This window comes from Gavialis gangeticus, unplaced genomic scaffold (assembly GCF_001723915.1).
Source record: "Gavialis gangeticus isolate Ggan-Ray unplaced genomic scaffold, GavGan_comp1, whole genome shotgun sequence".
Taxonomy (NCBI): Eukaryota; Metazoa; Chordata; order Crocodylia; family Gavialidae; genus Gavialis; species Gavialis gangeticus.
The window spans coordinates 175,177,620-175,199,576 of NW_017729022.1; the positions used below are offsets into that span (position 1 = coordinate 175,177,620).

General features: G+C 42.7%; 1 protein-coding gene across 5 annotated transcripts in view; it reads right to left on the reverse strand.

The window, feature by feature from the left end:
- Positions 1 to 1,714: 1,714 nt before the first annotated feature.
- Positions 1,715 to 21,957, reverse strand: part of CDC42BPA (CDC42 binding protein kinase alpha) — a 457,009-nt gene continuing 436,766 nt past the window's right edge. For 2 of the 5 annotated variants that reach the window (XM_019516554.1, XM_019516552.1), the window contains 4 exons: positions 9,123 to 9,252; positions 8,391 to 8,548; positions 6,864 to 6,977; positions 1,715 to 5,395 (listed from right to left, as the gene is read on the reverse strand). In XM_019516554.1, the coding sequence (XP_019372099.1) occupies positions 5,291 to 5,395; positions 6,864 to 6,977; positions 8,391 to 8,548; positions 9,123 to 9,252 (507 nt within the window). In that variant the 3' untranslated portion in view covers positions 1,715 to 5,290. Of the gene's footprint in view, positions 5,396 to 6,863; positions 6,978 to 8,390; positions 8,549 to 9,122; positions 9,253 to 16,986; positions 17,918 to 21,957 lie in introns of those variants that run through there. The other 3 variants (XM_019516553.1, XM_019516556.1, XM_019516555.1) reach the window with 3 other exon arrangements.

A 21,957-nucleotide genomic window follows, 5' to 3' on the forward strand; every position in this document is an offset into this window, starting at 1 on the left:
TGTGGCGCAGCCTTAGATAAGAGAGCCTTTAGGCCTCCTGGCCTATGAGAATTCATAGTCCTGTAGAGATTTTGTGAAGGCTTTTGTAGCACAGTGGAAAAGGCTTTAAGGGTTTTCATGCACCTTGTAATGGCACTGTTACGTGACCTATTCCAGGAATGATCCAGTGCACTGACCTGACCGCAGGTCCAAACATTTTACATGAAGCAAAAAATATACATTGTTGTTTCTCACCACAGTCCATCCCCTGCATGTACTCTCACTGTGGGAATAGGGCAAGCATGAATGCTCTTAAGTATATAATCTACACTCTCTGGATAAACCCTCAGGGAACCCTCAGCAAGGAAGTTGCTTTTCTGTTCTCATGCTGCAAGCATGAAGGTTGAAAACTGCTTTTTCCCTTTTTAAAGGCAAGAGTTGGCAGGGATTGGAGTGGAGGTGCAGAGCCAATTCTTACTGGAAATGCTGGTCATGCATGTCAGCCAGTCAGTATTGTAAGCTGCTGTAAAAGTGCTGACAGGGCACAGACACTCTGAAGCCAACCACAGTGGTACTCGGTGTCTGCTTTCCCAAGGCCCCTGAGCTCAGGACCCTTCTAGCTGTGGTGATGCAGGTGAGGTTGGGAGGAGATTAAAAATAAAGCATGAGTTTGTGGCCACTAAGTTAGGGTGTGAGGGGAAAAAAGGCCTACAGAGGACACGGATGAAGCTGGGCATGAAGTGGCCCAAGGGGGACAGGTTCTAGGATTAGGATGTCTCTAGCTAGGGAGATGGAAGATAATGGGTCTTTCTGGAGAGATGTAGGCATTGACTGTCTGCATATTGAGAAGCCTGCTTAACAGGTGGTTCCTACATGAGGCATCCAGGAGAAAGATAACATGATGGTGATTAAGCTACCTTAGGTCTTCCCTAGTAACATGTCCAATTTGAGGATATTGGCAAGACAGATGTCCTGTTCCTACTACAGGCTGGTGACCACAGCCAACAGGTTCTTGGTAAAGATGGGGGAGCTGCCCAAAGGACAGGGGGACAGATGGTAAAGAAGGTGTCTAAGGGCAGAATGCTGGCCACTTTCATGGGGACAGGGAGTTCAGCATCTCTGGAGGTCCATACAGAATTTGAAGTTTTGTTGGAGATGAAGATCTGGAAAGGTACAAAAGCAGCTCTGTGCCTGCAAGTCAAAGGCAGTAGAATCCTCATCACTTATGAGGCAAGAGGCTGTCGGGACCTCTTTGAAAAGGCAAAGGGTTCACTTTGCTTAAAGACAAGAGGTGTCAAAAAGTTGAGAAAAGGAATGAGGAGAAGCTGATTATAGCAGTCTTGGGCACTCTTTCACTTAAGAGTCAGCCTTCAGAAGAAGGATGGTATGACTAACTGCTGATGGAAATGTGGAGGTGCACTAGACTGGGAAAGATTGAGCTAATTAAAAGGTTCAGGAAAAACTGTGGTTGATGCACTTCGGTATAGTGAAGTGGAAGATAGCAAAAGCACAACAGAAGGTAACTGGTGCTGATGGTCTTCTGTAAATGCCTACAGGAAGCTGACAGCACTGTTGATGCTGGATGTGTGCATATCTGTTGCTTAGCAATGGACTAGTGTAGATCGGTTTACATTCTCGATTTCCCTTGTCCTCCCACTTTCCGTTCCCTTTCCCTTCCCCTCCCCCTGGAAAAAAAAAAAAAAAACCATAGCAGGGGATAAAAGACAAAAACATCCATGTTTCTAACAGTTCCCTGTTTTATTGCAATACATCAAAGTAGGTTAATATTAAGTGTGTTACCAACGTAAAATATTGGTGGCAAGTCATTTATTACATTGTTGACTTTCCACCTTAAATATTTCTGTGCAAAAGAATCTACATCATTGTTCTGTAGCAGAGAATCTCTTACAATGTCCTCTACAACATTGAGGGCATAAAACAATCAAATAGTGAGAAGAGGCAAAAAGCAGTCTTTCCCCCACACCGCACGCTTGTCAGCTTTTATACTCTAAAACAAAAAAGTGATTACATCTATGCCATGCAAAACTGTACAATAATATTACAATGAAAAAACCTAAAAAATATATTTTTTAAAAATAAATGATATGAAACTGTCATACATAAAAAGGCAGGTATAATTGCTTTGCAATGCCAACACTGGTTTTATTTATGATTTTTTTTCCCTGTGAATGAGACTGCTTTCTTCTGCAGAATGAAAGAGGGGTTCTTTCTTAAACTGTGAATGGAAAGGAAGAGAAGACAAGCTGTGGAACTGCCTCTCTGCACAGTGAGGTCTAAAGTGAAAGGCCTGTGGGACAGCTGATCTTTGGGGGCCTCTCAAATAGGACTTGAGTACACAGCCCATGGTAGCCTGCCAGGACTAGGCTGCTCGTGTAGCTGGAGCACGATTCGTGTCAGCGCACAGGTCCTGTCCCAGGCTCCTTTGCGAGAGAGAACTCTTGTAGCACAAAGCACAAAGTCTTTGTATCGCTTCAGTTCTCAAGATAAGGCGGAAGAGGTGCAGGGGCTTTGCACAGGGATGAATTTCACCCTTGGTGCTCACCTTGTAGAAGAAAGAGGTCTGAAGAAAAGGTTTCCTACCACTTAGATGCTGCTGGAGTTGCACAAAGCGCTTGTTCTCTACCATTCACCAGCTGGGTCTCTCCCTCCAGTCTGGCCCATCAAAGTTCTTGGACATACAAGACTATGGATGCTCATGGTGCTCCAGTTCCTCAGAAATTCTGACCTTTTTTAAAGTACTATTTTGAAAGGCTGATGCTATTGCTTGAGCAATGTTTTGCTTAAGCCCAAAGCTATTTGTAGCGAACTACATATGCCCTGGCCATCCGTCATCTGTGCTTTCATTTGTTTTGTGTTCAGAGCCCTGCGTGCCTCTGCTGCTGTGTTCCATAAACTACATACCTGAGAGTTCAACACAAATGTGGTCTGTGATTTTTATCAGAATCAAGCTCGTCGGTCTCAAAAACAAGTCAGGAATATTGCTGAAATAATAATGATCCACACTTTTAACAAGCCAGATCCTAAGACAGGCGCGAAGACGGGAAGAAAAGCTGCCTAAGCAAGGCCAGAAATGTGCTTCCAAACTATGAACTACATGGTTCTTACAGCTTGCGTGTGATACAGCCAAAGCTCTATTACCTAGCGCTGCCTTTATGAAATGTGGAAACCAAATGTGATGTGTGGGAGCTTAAATTACTTTACTGCACCTTTTCATTCTGTCACCTGGAAGCTGTGTTCCTCACAGTAGCTGCCTGAATCTATTTGGATTCTCTTTGTGACTAAAGCCATTTGCAAAAGCAAAATAAAAGGGTCCTGATAAATGAAGAATGCTTTCAGTCTTGGCAAAGGAAGAAAAAAAGATATATATACTGTGTACATAGAACATATGCTACAATATTAGTCAAAAGTTTCAATGGGTGATTATAAATTGCCTGGGTAAATGCATTGCAACTGGAAACACTGAACAATGCTACACTGCATAGTTGCAAACAACAAACCTTGTAAGTCAACTGCCTCCAAGAAACCAGACAAGAATTGTACAGTTCAAATGGCCAAGTTACTTTTCCTATCTCATGAGAAATTCAAAAGCACATCTGCAACATGCATATTTTATAACAAGAGCTCACTACCAAAACAGATTTTGCATGGCCCACTGGAGAAATCAGCATCTATTCAAATGGTCCAAGACAACATAAAATTTAGCTTAAGTCCTAGGACATTTTATTTTCCTTTCAAATAACTTATGTGGATATTTGCTTTTCAGCTAAGAAATCCATTGCTCTTTCTCTTTAACAGTACTGTGGCTTGTGTAAAATGTACAGTATGACTAAATAGTCATCTTAAAGGACACTGCTAAAGCCTAGAAAATCCAGACTATGTTTAACAGTGCAGACCTCCTCCAGTTGGGTTTTCTTTATGGAATTCAGCTTTGCAACATAACCAGAGGATGCTACATCTGAAAATGTAAGTCTGTAACAAGAAACAGGATCACAGGCACCACAGCAAGTCCACTGGTTTATGGTTCTTTTAAAAATGTGCTGGGTCTTTGGTTCCATTTTTCAGGAGCGCAGACTGGTTAAAAAGGACTACACGGTCAGATAAGGGGACTACCATGCATTGTTTCTTTCAGGCTAAAAACAGACTGTCAGACTTCTCCCAGAACAAAACCTTTTTTTCCTGGGATCCTGCAGATGTACAAGTCCACTGTCCCACTTTAAGTACCTGTGAAATATCTGTGATAGCACTTGTTCCTGGGACAATCGGGGCTAATTTAATTGCCATTCATTCCATGGACAAGCAGGGTTTGACTAGGATCAGTCAGAACTGCTTCAAGTATGACCAGTTTTTAGCCTAAAAACCTAAAGGTTCAAATGCCTCCTTTAGCATGAGGTTTAATATTTAAATGCACCATAAAATAAATAAAAAACTAGTGTGGAAGGTTTTGAAGAACACGTGGATGTGATGGACTTCACTGGAAAGAGGGAATTGTAAGAAGAGGAGAAGCCTTTGGTACAGCCTTTAAGGAAAAACTGCTAGTGAGCTTCAGCTAATGCCCAGTCCCTGTGCCCTGTCTCTCCCACAATGCCATGAGAAGTTACTAGCTTGGAATGAACTTGAAGTGTTTGGCTGCTTGGTATAGATTTGAATATGCAATGCCAAGCTTGCAGGAATGCTAGCTTCCAGCTGTGACAAGGAAACACACGCCACTAACTTGATATGCTGAAAACCCAAACTGGATAGACAGGATTTGGACGTGATACACAATGGACAAGTCCTGCATTCGCCCCAAAATATCTCTGCAATATGTTATTTCATATGGACAATCCGATCTTTGCAGAATAAAACAGATCTTTTCTAGGAGACCCAGCATGGGTAATGGTGAAGACAATGATCTGCATCCTACTGCTTATATCTGTATTTCACCCAGGCCTGTGGATTATCCCATCCTTGAACTTACCCGTGTTTTCCACTGGGAAGAAAAATCCAGCAAAACCGCCATTTGTTTCAGCATCTCTTACTCTGGGTGAAATACTTTATACTGTGAACTGGAATGGCTTGGAGTGGTTTGACAGAAGCGATAATGGTACTAAAACACGCACAATCAGTTTTCTAAATACAAGAAGCCCTTTGGGGTGGTTGTGGCAGAAAGCTAGCAGTGATCCTTCTGAGAAGAAAATGCACACGCATGTGTTTCCAAACAAAAAGCACATTCATCCTGGTAAATAACAAAAGGAAAGGACTTTCCTCTTTCGTGTCCATTTGCAGGTTATGTTTCCCCCTTTCATTCGGTTCATTTAATGATGGTCATCCGGCTCCTGTTGCTGAAAGGCAGACTGCATCTTCTGTGGGACCTGCCCTCTGGTGGAGTTCTTTCTGCCCTGCAGTCTGCCTTGCGCTAAGAACCAAAACAGCAGGATATTGGATAGAAATGACTAAACGCAATCCAGAATTGGGGGGTGGGGGGAATAATGAACCTCTTCAGCACGGCAGTTCTGGGCTATCAGGTGTCTTCAACTACCACAGCATGAACAGTATTAGGTCAAAGTCTTCAAGGTTCTTCACTATGCTACAGCAACAACATATTCAACAGAGGCTATTTTCAGGCTAACGGCACTCACATTTGGCTGATGTAGATTATATGCTAATATTTGGTAACAAATGTAACAGCTTTATGGTTAATAAATGGCCAAAGAGGCTTGGAAGACCATTCCCTCCCTAATGAAACCAGGTCAGTCGCTGACCCTTTTGAGAAACAGTGTTTCTTACAGTTCCTGCTGCCTTAACCCCATCACTGCCCTGGGATGTATACTGTATCCAGCAACAAGCTGGGAGCCCGTGGGTGATATGCTCCCTCTCAAGTCCTGACACCCTGACAACACTGTGGTTGGGTGCTGCTCTCAGGTGTCGATGGGAAGGGCTCACTTTTATATCCGTGTCGTTCTTCCAAAGGACTGATAGGGCTGTCTCTAAAATGAGGGCTATGGCTTCAGTTCTGTTCCTGACGAGCGGAAAGACTCGTCACTGAGCACACTGGAGGAAAATCTCCGACAGTGCAGTGTTACCCAAAGTTACCCAAAGGGAATGTCTCTCCTCCTGCATAATTTTAGGCCAAGCCTCAAATCTGTGTACTACTTGGTATGAAAACAGGAACACCACATATCTTTTTAAATTAAAGGATCTCTTAAATAGGCATCCATCTTCTGCTGCATACTCGATGCTGCTTCTTCTCTTTGAATATATACATACGTATTTCACTCTTAAATTTGCGTATTTATTTAAACTCTGTACTGTACTAAAATATGCATTGTTTTAATCAATAAGGATTTGCTGGCGACAATCAGGTTGACATTCAAACGTGGTGGCTGGCTGAAAGCTTTTATGTGCCTCTTAGACGTGCTGATTGCTCCCCACCAGAGGCGGGGTCTCTGTGCTACTTTCATACAGAATAATGAGCTAGTGGCTGAAAAACAAAAGCCATTGCCTTTCTCTTCTACGGATAGTGTTCTGGTCTATTTAAATTACCTTTCTGGAAGTGGGATGGGGTAAAGTTACCTTTAATGATGAAAAGCAGCTGTGACCACATGAAATGAAACCAGTGCTAATACAAATCTACTGTATCTGTTATTTACCAACACCCTAGGTTTGCTTGTTCGCTGCTGCTGAATCTGGGGAGGGGGAGATGAGGCAGCACTGAATGGTGCTGGAGAAGGCAAACCTTTTATCTTACTCCCTCCCCACCCCCACGATCCTCTTAGAGGGGGAAAGGGTGATGAAAGTGAACTTGGGACGAGTGAAGGGGAAGCCAGGGGATAAGCCGCTGTGATGTCAGGTCTGAATGCTGAAGTTCATGAGTCCCAACTCACGTGGTCAGAGCTCTCCAAGGAGAGGCTCTTGGTCTTGTGAGGAGAAACCGGGCTGGGAGGGCTGCTCAGGTTGGAACTGTTAGAAGCCGTAGAATGTCGTGGTGAGTCCGAGTCCTGCAACCCCAGAGATGCAGAAGAACATCAATAAGTAACAGCGTAATGGAAGGCAAGTTTGTCTGAGACTAAAGAGGACACACATTTGAACAAGTCAGCAGAGACTAGATGTCTGCATATGTTCCCCCTAGCTTTTATGTCCACTAATATAGATTGAACAGCTATACCAGTGTAATTTGCTCAGCATTTACTTTTCTGTTGTGTTTTAGTGAACTGTTTGAAGCTCGGTTCATGTAAGGCATGAGTGGTGCCAGCTCACGGGGGAAGTGGCTACCAGCTGAAGGGGAGGTGACAGCTGCCCTGTTTCTGGGAGGGAAGAGGGGGTCGGGGATAATCTCAGTTTGTACAGTTTTGTAACCCTAAGCTGCTGCTTAACTCTCAGCTACTTCTGGAGTCTCATGCAGCAGTTGTGACCAGACACAAGCTGGGCGTGGAGGCACAGCATGTCTCCTTCAGTTTAATTTATCCCAGTTCTGTACATCTATGTAAATAATACCAGGATTCAGAGCAGATGGACAACCACCTTATCCTAGAAAAGACTACAGGCCGTTATTAGAGCACATTACCCCTGGGTGGAGAGCTGCAGATAATTGCTCAAGTCAAAACTGATGGGAGGTGTGGACATGCAACACTTCTACCATTGTAGAGTCACTGTAGGACTCAGGGTTTTTTGCCAGGTGACTACAGCAGAGTAGTGACTCACACTAGTGTATGACTTAATTCACACGTCTGCTCTTTATTTCTGCTAATATAAATACTGTGTGTCTGCCTCAACAGTTTTGCACTTCTATTCAATTAGGAAGCCACTTTCCTGATTGAGCTTCATCAAAATCACTTGTCTCTTTGCAACTTCCAGAATGGAGGTTAATTCCAAGCCCTGGCCAGGGGCTACCCTTGACTGTCATTTGATATTTTGGCAGAATAGAGACAACAGTCTGAGAGAAATGGCCAATTTCTGAATTTTTACAATTAGCTACTTGACTAGAGACCCTCCGATATATAATCAGTATCTTTCCTATAAAACATCTGCTTATGGGCTAAGCTTCCTGGCTGCCAAAGGACACAAGGAATAATGTCACTTTTAGCTGGGGTAGGTCAAAATCAACATCATGCCATGCAGTTATTTTACCAACCTAGTGCATTCGTGAGTCTTACTGGTTTGCTATGCTTAGGGGCCCATTTTTTGCCCAACTATTCAAAGCTAACATATTTCGAGGTACTTCATATACCAGGAATTCTCAATGGCTGTAATAGAGAAAACATGATTATGAACGAGAGCTGAGCCTTTGGGGCCAGATTCTGTCCTGTTGCATTCACTTTACTCCAGGCTTCCATAAGCAAACACAAGAGGATTGTTTGACCATGGCTGTATCTAGAGCCCTCAGATTTCTTCCCTCTACTCCTGTTACTCACCTCCCGCTCATAGTCCCTTGTCGGCACATCACTGCCTTGGTCCAAACCACCAGAAGACAATGACCCATCTGATGGCGATGCCATAGGCTGACGCTTTGCGCTGTAGCTCCCTCCTGAGAATTCCCGCCGCAGAGCACTGCCATTCTGTGCTGACGACCCTAAAAGGCGCAAGGAAACAGCGGTTGTAGGGACATATACTAGGCTGGCCAATGGCTGCTTCATGGTCCCCCATTGCTTTCCAGTAAAACCTTCCTCTCTGTATTCCCGGATGCCCTGGATGACACACTTTATGTGATCATGCACTGGACCCTGCAATATCTGGACAGGACCATGGGAGGACAAAGAGTTAAAAAATTAACCCTTCTCTGTCAGCAGCCAGTTGTCCACTGCTGTTACATGTGTTAGCCATACCAGTAGCAAATTGCAACAACAACAAAGGAAAAAAGCAGCACTGGAGCCAATGGTTGATTTGCCCTTGACTCCGAAACCAAGCAGTCATTACGCAGCCGCAGGAGAGACAAACAGTTTAGATTCTGATCCTGGCCATCATAATGTCAATAACAGAGAAACAAGCATGTGAGGTTTTCAGTATCACTTGATATCTGCCCAAGAGCTCCTACCAAGGTCAATGCTCGAACACTCCCACTGACGTCAGTGGGAGCAGTCAAGCCAATACTGAGCACCCAGCATTAGCTTTCCATGTTTCTACATGCAATTTAAGGCAAGACAGACCTGGTAACTTACTTGCTGCCAACCCGCTACTAGCGCTCATTGATCGTCCTGGTTCGGGGCGGGATTTTGTGATAGATGGGATGCTGACAGAGCCACTGAACATGGTCCGACTTTCCTGAGGCCGAAGGTTCTGCAACGCAGGGAAACATGGAGAAAAATGTTTTAATTAATTCATCTACTGCTGATTCAGTGCTGGAGGCAGGCAGGTACCAAATGAAACTAAGAAGTCCAAGTAATGCCCCAGTCTTACCAGAGCTGGATCACCTCAGGGGTAGGTCAGCAAATTTGCAAGATAGTATTCTGCAACTTAGTGCAGAGGCTGGAAGATCACACAGCATGACAGTATGGTGCTGAATTACATGGACAGATGCAGATGACCAAGAAAGACTCCCTGGTAGAACTTCCTTAGTGGGCTGCTCTGGGAGTCTAACATCTGATATCAATTTCAATGACATACTAAAAAGATGCCCAACAAACGTGGCATATTTTTTTGGGGTCTGTTTCTCCAAGCAATATTTTATTAAACTGGGTCTCTTCAATAGCGTCATGTGCGATAGATCTATTTGTTAAGAAGAACAATGTTACTTGTGCCACGTGCCTGTCGTGTGCTTCATGCAGTTAAGCAGAAACACTGGGCCAAACTGCCTACAGCTATACTAAAGAAACCTGATTAGTTTCAGCAGGGTCAGTCTAGATCGACGTGGATGTCGCCAAGAGCAGATTTAGCCTTTTAGTTTCAGATTGCTTGGACAGAAAGGCCTCGTCCGAATACTAGTCACAGGTTTTTTTGCAACTACTTTGATTTGCTGTTATCTCAAATTAGGGCTTGTTCCACTGCTTTGCTTTTCCTGCCACCACACACCTGAAAGTTGTTTTTCTGAACTGGCCATGCATGAGCTGGGCTGAAAATATGCCTTATCAGTTTAAAGGGGCAATCCCTTTTTGCCTACTGGTGAATTTCACCACTCGGCTGCAGGAGTGTCTTAAATTCCTATATGAAAAGCAAGGATTTCTTAGGGTGATCTCTCTTATTTAACCATCTCTGTAGTTGGGATAAAGTTAGACAAGCTTTTGAATGCAAGACATTCTTCATCAGGTCTCTGATCACAGGAAGCCAGGGACAGCATGACTATATATTTATGACTATGCTGTCCCTGGCTTCCTGTGATCAGAAACCTGACGAAGAATGTCTTGCATTCAAAAGCTTGTCTAACTTTATCTCAACTACAGAGTTGTTTGAATAAGGATTTATTAGGATGGTATCTTTTGCCTCTGGCATAAATTCTGGATCATTACAGCTACAACATTATTCTTAGACTACCTCCAATTTCTCTTGCACCTCTGAAGAAAGAGGAATGGTGGTTTGGAGCAACAAACTCTGGGAAATTTGTTTTCAGTGTTGTAATTTTAGAGGGGATCACAGGGAGGGGAAAAACTAAAAAAGACTTCAGCACACTTAGTCCTGCAGTCTTCGTATACAGGACTGCTTCCTGGTCACATTGATAAGGGCTTTCCAACATGCCTGTTTGTCTTTGATCTTTGGTTAAATATAAATGCATTTATCAGGCTCCCTCCTTGCACAAATAAATCATTAGAACTAATGAGAATTGGCTATATAAAACCTCTCCATGCAGGGGAAGAAATACAACTTCTTTGTAAGAAATATATCCAGAGCCCAAAGTGGCTTCACCTAGCCTAAAGCTGAGTCCAAGCTTCAGCTATTTATTTTTTGGATTGTATGTTTGCCTTGCAGCTTATTTCCTTCTACTACTAATGCCCCACATTATTTCAGACTAGCATAATATAGCCAAGTGTACAAAATAATTCACAACTGTAGTTGCCCTCGTAGGCACGGATGTTAATGAAACTTACAACAAGAATAAAAGCCCTCTATGAGGTTGGATCTGCCCTGATCTCTGCTCCCTGTGTGGCTCTGTCTGAGACTATCCAATCAATCAGGGACATATTCTGGATCATAAACAAGCAGGGCAGCCTCAGTCCCAGTGAGTATGTCTGAATGGCATAGCGATGCTTGGGTACCACACAAGCACTAGTCTCTTGCTCTCTGTCTGTCTCTCATATCCTGCTTTGAGTTTTGAAGTTATTTCATTATCTCTGTGCAGTAATATGCTGTACCATTAGACATACACATTTAATCCAAATGCCACATTTACTATGTCATGGTGATGTCTGGGAAAAAAACCCAACTCAGTTATTCCATTACTTCTATGCTAGTTTTGGGTTTTTTTGCACGGAGTTGGCAGAATCAGTAGCTGCTCTTGTTGAATGATATTGTAACCCCCTAACCCTAAACAGGACTAATTAGCATTTGATTGGGGTTTTTTTTTTCCTTTTTACTTCCTCTGAGCTATGTTTAATTGTATTACTAGCACCACAAGAAAAGAGATCTCTTAACAGTACTGAAAGGAACCTTCTCAGATTCATCTTTCAGGGAAGAAACATGAGAAAAATGCCCACGTCATTACTTTGTCTCCAGAAGGAAAGAGGATAGAAAGAGCTGAACACACAGCTAGGGATGCAGCATTTTAATAGTGAATGGGGGGTGTGCGTGTGTGTGAGTTACTGAGGAATCGTTAAATTACCCGTGTGGCTTTCCCCCTTTAGCAATGTGGTAATAACACAGATATAGCAAACCAATGTTTTAAATCCACTGTATAGGGAAATCAGTCTGAACTATTTTGTGTTAGCCTATACCCTTAATAGAAATACAAATTTCCTTCCTGATTTGTTGGTATCCAGGGGCAGTACTTAAGTATACGGTAGATGATAACCTATCTATTACTTATAGAGTATGTATCAGTTTCTCTAGGTAGGTTATATAATAGTATAGCTAAGGAGGGGGTTTATAATGGCTGGAATAGACTTAACAAAGCAGCTAGGGGATGTGTAGTAAGTATTATTATTGTTACTTGTCTGTTGTTACTGCCACTGTTCCTAACCTACATTTATGAACAATTTTCCAACAACAGGGAATACTTCTGCCTCATCTTCCCACATGACATGAACTCCTCATTTTTCATGTGCAACAAGCCACACAAGAGGCTTGATTTTTTTTTTAATTCAGAATCTCTCTCTGCTACCTGCATAAGCAAACCTGAGACTGCAGGGATGGAAAAGCCCTATTTGATTTGCCAATTTATCTCCCTGCTGTTGGATTGTTTCCAGCTGTTTCAGCAAATCTGTAGGGCTGACAAGCACCCTTCAAAATAGTCAAATTAAATATTATCTTGTATTGCCTGTATGCCCTTTTTTCAGAAAAACAGTGAATACACAAACTATATTTTAAATTATCTTATTTACCATAAAAGAATATGTGGAGTCAGTCTGTGTGTCCTGCAACACCCAGGAAGATCTCAGCTTGAGCATGCTGACAGTGGGTGAAGACTGCACAGAACAAGTGATAAGGGGATGACGTACCCGGTGTTTAACTATAGAGCAGATGTGGTGTTTTGAGACACGTTAGGAAAAGCCAAAATACAGCACTTTGATACCATACATTGTGATTAATATATTGGAATCACAAGGAGGCGGCTTCAGTGCCTGTCAGACAAGGAGCGGATGGTTTCTCAAAGAGAAGAATGATGTTCAATAATAACAAGGCAGCAACTCTCCTTACCAGAGGCTGAGCAGCCACAACCGGTGGATGGGTGGGGTGTGCGGGATGGAGCTAGGAAGGTGGCCACTAGTGACCGATACGTGCATTTGAAAGAGATCAGCCATAACAGTGTAAAACTCAAACCCAGTCAGGTTGGCTTGCAGCCTCAGATTTGACTGCTGTTGTTTTTTTTTTAATCTGTTTGCAAAGTCCATGTAATTCCACCTATGTGATTTCCTCCCTACCCCAACAAGCAAAGGTCTCATTGTTCTTTTGTCTAAAAACAAATCCCAGTGACCCTGGCACTTAAATGCAAAAATAGCAACAGAGCAATGTGCACGCAACACAAAGAAGAAACCGGCACCAGGGAGAAAATGGCAGTTAGAAGCAGCAGTTATGAAAAACAAACCAGCAGCAGCAAATTAAAACAATCATTCAGAATTAACTGTGAGCCTTTAAGAAACAAACAATCTGGTTTAGCTCAAGCAATTCAAACCTGTGCATATTTTATCCTTCCCTGCTGCTGGACTAAGATGGGGCGGGTGGGGGGGGGGGAATAATGGATAGAAGAAATACCCTTGCAGAGGAACCTCCCCTCCCCAGCAGAGAAGCTGCTGATGGAGCAGACTATAAGCTTGAGACACAGTGAAAGCCCCAAATTAGCTCTGTGCATCGCAGATTTAGTCGGGGAGTAAAACTGTGGTGGAGCTGCTGTGCTCCACAAATGCAGCAGCTGCTCATCTGTGTAGCAGCAGACCCAGACTCATCCACCCTGCAAACACTGATCTACTCCCAAGTCTCATCACAGTGAGGCCTCCCCCGCTCCGTCTCCTCAGACTCTGCTCCGGGGTCTTCTACATGTCCATGGCACTGGGTGGACTGCAGCTTCCATGGGAATTTGGCTGTTGGGTGGCTTCCCCTGGTTTTTCTAGCTGTCCCCCTATCGGGACTCACTAAACGAGTCTACCCATCACTAAATTAATCTTGGCGTAGTATTTTCCAGTGAAAGATTATTTTGATCATAGGGCAATACGTGCGGTCCTTGTGTGCTAGACTTGCTTTCAACACCCCAGCATTGATTTTGTCCCCTTCAGGTCTCTAGTTCAGGCCCATCCCAGCTCCATCTGAGTCCTAATCCATTCAATTGCCATGAGGAGCCCCTTGGACACAAGAATATTGGTTCCCTGTTGCCCAGACAGTTTCCAGACTCCATGCCGTTTCTTCCCTCAGCCAGAATGTGCTCCTTCATAAAAGCCTCTAGGTGAGCTAACGGGCCTGCAATCACAAGGCTCTGGATTCCCCGATATCCCTCCACATTCACACCCTTGATTGCTATGTAAGTGCACTGGCAGTGGAAGCAGTGCTCTTAAACCAAGGTCCACATTGTTACTATGACTGCATATAGTGAGTACCTACACATGCAGTTCTTCCTGCTTGCTGTCGCCTTACTTACCTGAGAAAGGGTAAGGAAAAGGGACTGGGTCCCACTGTATTTTAAATATAGAAACTTCTGTGGTAAAGTGAAAATGCTGCAATGCAACAAACTCTGACTTTTTCAATGCACTCATGCAAACCGGGACTTAGGGGGAAGCTCAGTGCTGAGCAGATCCCAGCCCCGCGCTCGCAGCACAGAGCACTTCACCCCTTCTGGACAAGGCCTTGCTTGGCCTTAAACGGGGTGCTCTGGTTTCAGACATTTGGCACAAGGCTCCGCCCAGCAGAAACACCTTGAGAGTAAATACAGACTGACCACACTAGGTGCAAGATACCTACATGCACTACAAAACACCGTGGCTTTGCTTATTAATATTTTGTGCTTGCTTACAGTTGTAACAGGTCGTGACAAGGACAACTGGCCACGCATTAACTCTTTGGGACTTAGCCGTACATGGGCAACTTCCATGTCTAACAATGCCTCCCAACATTTTCCTGCCAACAGCTTTGCCTCTGGACTGTGCCTTTCTCCCACTTCATGAGAAAAGAATAATTTTCCCCTCAAGGGTCTAAATTCTTGCTGGCGTTACACCTGAAAAAGCCTCTCAGCCACAGGAGCTCATAGGGAGAAGCTGGCCACCTTATTCTCATTTGGGTTTCCCAAACTTGCAAAGAAGTGTCCTGCAGTAGCTTATTATTTTATTACTATTTATGCTACCACAGTGTCTAAGAGCCTCATTCATGGACCAGGGCCCCACTTGTGGGGAGGGGGGTGCACACAAACAGAACAAAAAGATGGTCTCCAGCCCAAAAAGAATGATTTAATCACCTCTTATCTCAGCTTAAGCATTCTGGTATTCTTGGGATTTGCTATCTGTGTAAAAAGCTCGTATTATTTTTAATTGTTTTGCCCTTATTCCCATCTTTTGTCTGCCTTCTTATTCAAGCTTGGCTGTAAACTCTGCCGGGCACTGAAACTCTCTCTTACTCTCTGAAGGGTGCTTGCAAAACTTGCATTTAAAGAAAGTGCATTATTATTAGTCGACCTTTCCCCAGCCCTATCAGCTATCTAGAACGCAGCCCCCCGCTACTGACTGCTGTAGGATGCACGCTGTAGGATGTAAACCGTTACCATTTAATGTCCCACATCCCATTAGGCAATTAAAAACATGACATTACTTTCACAGGAAAGAGGTTCAATCCAGCAGTTTTTTTCCTTAATTTTTTAAGCTGTGAAGTTCTGCTCCTTGGTACGTGACCAGCTGTGGAAAGCACCAGGGTAGAAAGGTGGATACGAACCGGCTGGGACACACGAGAGTTCAGAAGAGAAGGAAAGCACTTGCAGAGGCTTGTTTCTTCCATGTTATTAGCCAAGCAAGAGGAAAACCACACTGTGTTAGTACAGTGAGCCATTCCTACCCTCAGAGTCATAATGGCTGGGGTGCCAGGGGCAGAGCGCAGAGCTGGGGGACAGGCTGGGTTTATGGAATCATAAGAGAGGAATTTTTCAGCTGAGTTAACAGTCATGTGATAGATGTGCTCGAAGTTGCTCGGAGAGGAGATCAAACTGGAGTGATGATGAGGGGATTGGTAAGGGGAACGTGGCTATCAAAGACAACAGAGAAAAAAAGAGGCAGTGAAAGATGGTTTCATGGTTACACAGGTAATGTGAAATTACTAACAAACAATCTGCAGGAACATGCGGAGAACAGTATCGAATTCCCAAATAATTCCTTCCTGTACACAAGCAGGCAGATCCCCCAGGTCAGCACCCAACCTTTCCCCTAACAATCTCCTTAGACTGTATCACAGGTACCTGTCACCCTTACTATTGCTAGGAACTTACAATAAATCAAACTTGTAACTCTCCAGAATGGATTCTAGTGTTTATTGTCATTTATATTTCCATCAGCACCATAGTTGTGTATGACTCTTTACAGACAAACAAAAAGCATCAATTCCCTGCTTCGAGGAGCTTACAATCTAAATGAGACACAAGCAAGGCAAGGTGAACGTGGATGCGATGATAAGGAAGGGAGTAAAGATAGAGGCACAACAGTGAAAGTGAAAGAGCATGACACTTCCTTTTGCAATGCATGTGTTAAGGGGTGGCCACTTTATAAATATCCATAAACATATGGATATAGTAGATACTGAGAATGTGAGGGAACTGTGTCTGGGGGGATGGAGCTCAGGCAGGAAAGCGAACTGCTTAGTGTCACACAAGTGGGGTCGAGCTTACCTGTAAGGAAGGGCACAGCATAATGCTTATGTCCCACTAAAGACCCTACAGGACTTCAGTAGTGCACAGGCCTCATGTGGTCTGCACAGCAGTGAACTGCATTCCCAGTGGGTGAGGCCAGCCTTGTACTTCAGCTCAGTAACCTGCTGGGTGCTGTGCTCCCAAAACAAAGGATGGGAAAAGAACTGAACCTACAAATTAAACAAAAATCGCCTTCTAATCAGTCTCCACAGAATGTGCTGACAGCACAATGCCTAGGTCCCACTTTTATCATTCAAAGCTGCCTAAATCCACAAGATGTATCTGAACAGTTTATCTAAGTCTCGTTTTTCCTCCCTCTGTGGAGGGATCCTACCTTTGCATATCCAGTAGGCTGCTCTATTTTTGGATACGTAGGATAATGGCCACTGGGAAAGTAGGCCAGCTTTTCCTATGCAATAACCCTTTTTGCTTCCTTTTGTTCAACTGCTCTCATCTTTTGGGGAAAAAAAATGTCTGAGCAATGCTGGCAATATGGTACAAAAAGGCTGAAAGTCAGTGTCCCTCTGGTAAACCTAAGGCACTATTCATCACATAAGGAATTTATGGATGTTTGGGAAGAGCATTAGATGGCATTCCCATACATATTACCTCTGGGATTAAGCTAGAGTTATTACTGTTCCACACTGTTCCCTCAGTCTGAGCTGGTAAAATCCCAATAGGATTTTTGTTTTCTTTTATTTTTTATAATGTATTGGTGTTATGAGGCATTGCATGTCAATGAAACATAGATTTACAGCATACAGTATATAATATATATTCATTGCTATTAATAAGGTTAGCTGTATCTAGAGTATCAATACAGTCATCAATAAGCAAGGAAGATACTTTTCCAAACAGGAAAGTGGGAATGGCTTCTCTATTAGCACAACACTGAGAACCGGCTGCAAAATCAAGTCATGTTGCTAAATGCCAATAAGGAAAAACAACAAACCTGTCCTGATACTACAAGCTCTGAAGTGGACAGTAAACCAGCTCCAGACCACAGAAATATTTATCCAGTTCCCATTAATAGGAGAAAGTTTGGTTATGGTGACACATTGTGAAACCGAGGATTGAATGATAATATTCTGCCATCTGACACATAAGTGAGGTTTACACTGGAAGTAAGAAATACTAAATGTGTGATATTAATTATTTTGAATGCCTTTTACTGAAACAGATAAAACTTTACAAATAATCTGTCTCTCACTGAATTATAATGATACCTGTAAAATGGAGTGGAATTGAGGTACAATGAACTAGATTTTATAAGTAAAATATTCAGGCATACAGAGTATGGGAGCAAAAATCAATCCTGCATATCTTAAGTAGACAGCTGATACGTGCTGCAGGAAGTGGAATTCCAGAATTCAGATCTTCACTACAAGCTTCCATGATAAAGGGGCTTCAAAGGATATGAGGGCCAGAAAATGAACTGAATTGCCAGGAAAAGTTCATGCGTGTTTAATTGGTGACAGGCTGCTAAGGGAAAAAAAAAGTATAAATACATAAGTTGGGGGACACTAGAAGAAATGAATCTAAATTGCACAACTCTACTCAGTGACCCAGTACATCAATTACACATCATCACAGGCCTGTTGCTTACAGATAAGACTTTTTGTTCATTTTTAAGTAAGTGAATCCAGTAAGCCAGTTACCAGAGACTGTAAAGCAAACTGTGAAGGTGCTGGTTACAGGTATGGACATTACACAATTACTATTCTATGACTGTCTTGTGTATTTTTCCAATTGAGGCCCCAGTCACCAAGCTCAAATAAAGCAGACTCCTGAGCCTCCAAGGGGCCCCACTAAGATCCAGGGATCCCTATATGGGGGCAGGGGTATACCCAAAGGAAGCTTGATGCAGGGCTATATTAAAATTTACTTCAAAAGTATTCAACGCATGACTTGCTCCCAAGACAGTCAGCGGTTCAAAAATAGGTATCCAAACAGTGCTTGCAAAATGCCTGCACCTATGCAACTGGAAACTATAGTGCACAGCAAGTACCTCTGCTCATGTGTGATGGTGCAATGGCTCTTTTATGTACCAAAATGCATACTCTGCTATTCCATATCCCTGTGTAGGCCTTTCTTAGACAATGCGCCTCATAACTCAGACTTGCTCCACGCTTTCAGTTTTACTCATCATCATTTTGTGACTTTAAGTTACTGAAATGAAAGTCCTTATAAAAGTTAATTTACTTTTAAAATGACGCTGCACAAGACACAGCTTGGGTCTCTCCCTGGCCACAGGTATCTGTATTCTAAAGTGAACACAGGGAGGATGCTCAGGATTTAGCCTACTAAGTTTCTTCTTCCACCAAATAACTCAAATTTTCAAAAATGCTCAAGAAGGGCCCAGACTGACAGCACTACAGTCTGACGTCTTTTTATTCACAAAACAGATGTAACATGGGGATAGGCAGTCCAAGTGCCCCTCTCACACTGCCTTGCCAATGGACCTCATCACAAATATGGAGGACTAACTCTTGGCACTTGAGTTCTATGGCTTGGTCAATCCTTAGGTTGTCCCCTTGGTCATGGCAACAAAAGAACCAGCTAGTGCCAACTGCAACAGTGATTTTTAAAGAAGACAGTACTCCAGTAGCAACTGGACTGAACAGACATTAGATGACAATAATGTCTCATCACGGTCATCCTGTGTTGGATACAAATTGCTCACTCAGAAATTGAAGTCTCTCTTTGCAACACCTGCCTCTTCCCTCAGCCAGTCCTGCTGTTAAACATCTATTCTTTATTAGGATCTACTACCAAGGCCCTTTCTGCTGACCTCAGCAGCACTTCTCTGAACTCAGTCAAACCTGAAACTGGGCTGATGGGACCACATATGGATCCTGGCATTGTAAATCCACATTTGGCTATGCCAATTCTAAAATGAGTAAGGTGGAAAGATCAGGTCGTCTTTGTATATTCTCTTGCAGTTTTATTTAGTTTTGTATTAAAATATTTTTAAAGCCCTTTAAACTTTCAATATGAAGCATAAAGGCAATTCTTTAACTTCTCTCATAAAACATATATATTTGTAAAAAACCTGACAAATGCATTTTAACTCTAAAAGAATTAGCTGACACAATTTACACCCCCTAGTGGTAAAAGCCTTGACATTTCAAAAATGTTTTGCTTGTCCTCTTCTATTTCTGCTTCCAAGAGGGGCACAGAAAATAAAATGTTATAACCTTTTCTGTCTTTCTTAGAAATAAATTGAATTAATGTGTTTTTACTATGATGGCAAATACAACCTGTGCAACAAGGTGAATAGAAACATCTAGTATCAGAAATATTAAGTACTCAGAGGACTATATTTACAATTTCAGGAATAAGATGAAAATTAATTAAATAATTCAAAGAAGTATCTTTCAAGATGAACTATCATATAGGAGAGTCCTACAGATTACTTTGTGAGGCCCATCACTTCTACTTTTTTGTATTTGATGCTCTAGTTTTTGAAGGTATCTTATGCTTTGACAATGCCCCAGCTCACTCCTAGGCCATCTATCACTACCAACTGATTCTTCAGAGAAGTCAACAAGTTCTGTCTGTAATTTTGCATTCATCTAAATGTTAACAAAGCGTGATGCCAGAAACATGGGTTTCTGATTTCACTGCAGCAACATATAGTAGGAGAAACTGACTTGTCAGTTCTTACCCGATATCTGAAATAGTTGTTGCAAAGAATTACTATCTACGTTTTAAATGGTTCTGTATAAAGATATCCCCTTTGCCCTTCTCTCCTTCAGCAGGAACACAGTAATCAGCTTGACACAGGTTAAAAGGTATGTCTAGTCCAACAGAATGCTTCAGAGGAAATTGTGGAGGGGAAAACAAAGTGCAAAAGCATTTCTTTGGGGAAAATGTTTTCCTGACCCCAGGTTATCAGTTAATATGTAAAAGCAGAGTCACTGGTGTTACTCTTATTTTATCCTACTTCCTATGACCCTGTGGGCACAGCTATAATAAATACCAAATCCAGTTCACCTCAATAATGGCTCCCACCACTGAGCTCTGTATAGTAACTTGCAGCAGTGAATTCTTAATGCTAATATCAATAAACCTGGAAGACTGGATAAATTTATAGCTCTGTTTTACCTTGTATAGAAATATTGTCTCCTTTTATCTATTTTAAATGAAGAGCAAAAGTCTTGTTGATTGGGAGAAAGGAGGAAACTAAACCCTACTTCCAAATGTGACCGGAAACTGGAGTAAAGTCTGTTTGGTCAGAATGTCCTAAATGTCCTTCAGTGACAAAGAGCTCTACTGAATGTAGTAACAGGAGCAAATTGCTAACAATATGTTAATATAAAAAGTGCCATAAAGGGGCCATTTCATCATATCACTCAGTTCTTTTTCTGCATCTAAAAGTGGATCTGGGTGAATTATTTTAGCAACTGGTGTTTCCCATGCATTTCTGCTCCTTGAGGACAATCAGCACTAATGCTTTTGGCGTTCCCCTCACCTTAGCAGTAGCAGATATTTCTCCCTTTAAGCAAGCCATGACACTTTTATTGTACCAGCTGAAAGTGGGACAATGATATTTTTGCTTATTTCTAGCTCAAGCCCTACCCCCTGCCCCTCCGAAGATCATCATCCTATTTAATAACCAAAGAACTCAATTAGGAATCTGAACATAGCACTTCTCCAGCCATTCTTTACTAGCGAGATGAACTGTTTACCAGCTTCCCTTGGGGACTGCCTCAGGTACTGCACTATCTAACTTGTTCTTATTCAAGTACTAAGTGACCTTTCTGTTGCTTCTTGTTTAACCTGACCATAAAGCCTGCCAATGCCGGGCTATTACTGGTTAGAGAGATCATTTTCTGCACGTCCTCAGTTTCAATGAACTCACCCTTCTAAAGGGGTTAACATGGCATGAGAAGCACCTTATGGGAGGGGAATACAAAAGTATCACCAGTTACAGACATGATGTCAAATGAGCATTCTGAGGCCAGTGCTTGTAGCCCAGACTCAAACAGTGGGATCCCACTGCATGTTTTAGCAACATCTTTCCCTCCTTTTCTAAAAGACCAGTGATAGCTGCAAATGTTTTCTGCTATCTTCTGCTCATAAGCTCCATCATAAACATGGTGGTGAGTCAAACCACAAGAACACTGTTTATGAGATGAGCTTATAAACTATCTGAACAAATTATTTTTCAGTCCATAGCTCAGGGAAGCTTTCACTAGCTTCAAGGGGAGCACTGCCTGACTAAGGGTTGCTGGTGGGGGCTCTGTGCATGTCCTTTTGTCAGAGGCTTTGCATCATCTAAACATCAAGCAGTTATTTGGCTTAAAAATAGATGCTTTATTTTAACAAGGCCAAGAGCCTGGCAGCCAGTGGAAAGGGGAATTTTCAGCATGGACTAAACCTAGGTTCTAGCTGTAGTAACATAGGGTAGGGACACAGGCTACAACAGGTTTATGGCAAGGTAGAGTGGGAGATGGCTTCTACCCTGGGGGTCTTTAAGAGGAGGTTAGATGAACACCCTGCTGGGGTCGTTTGACCCC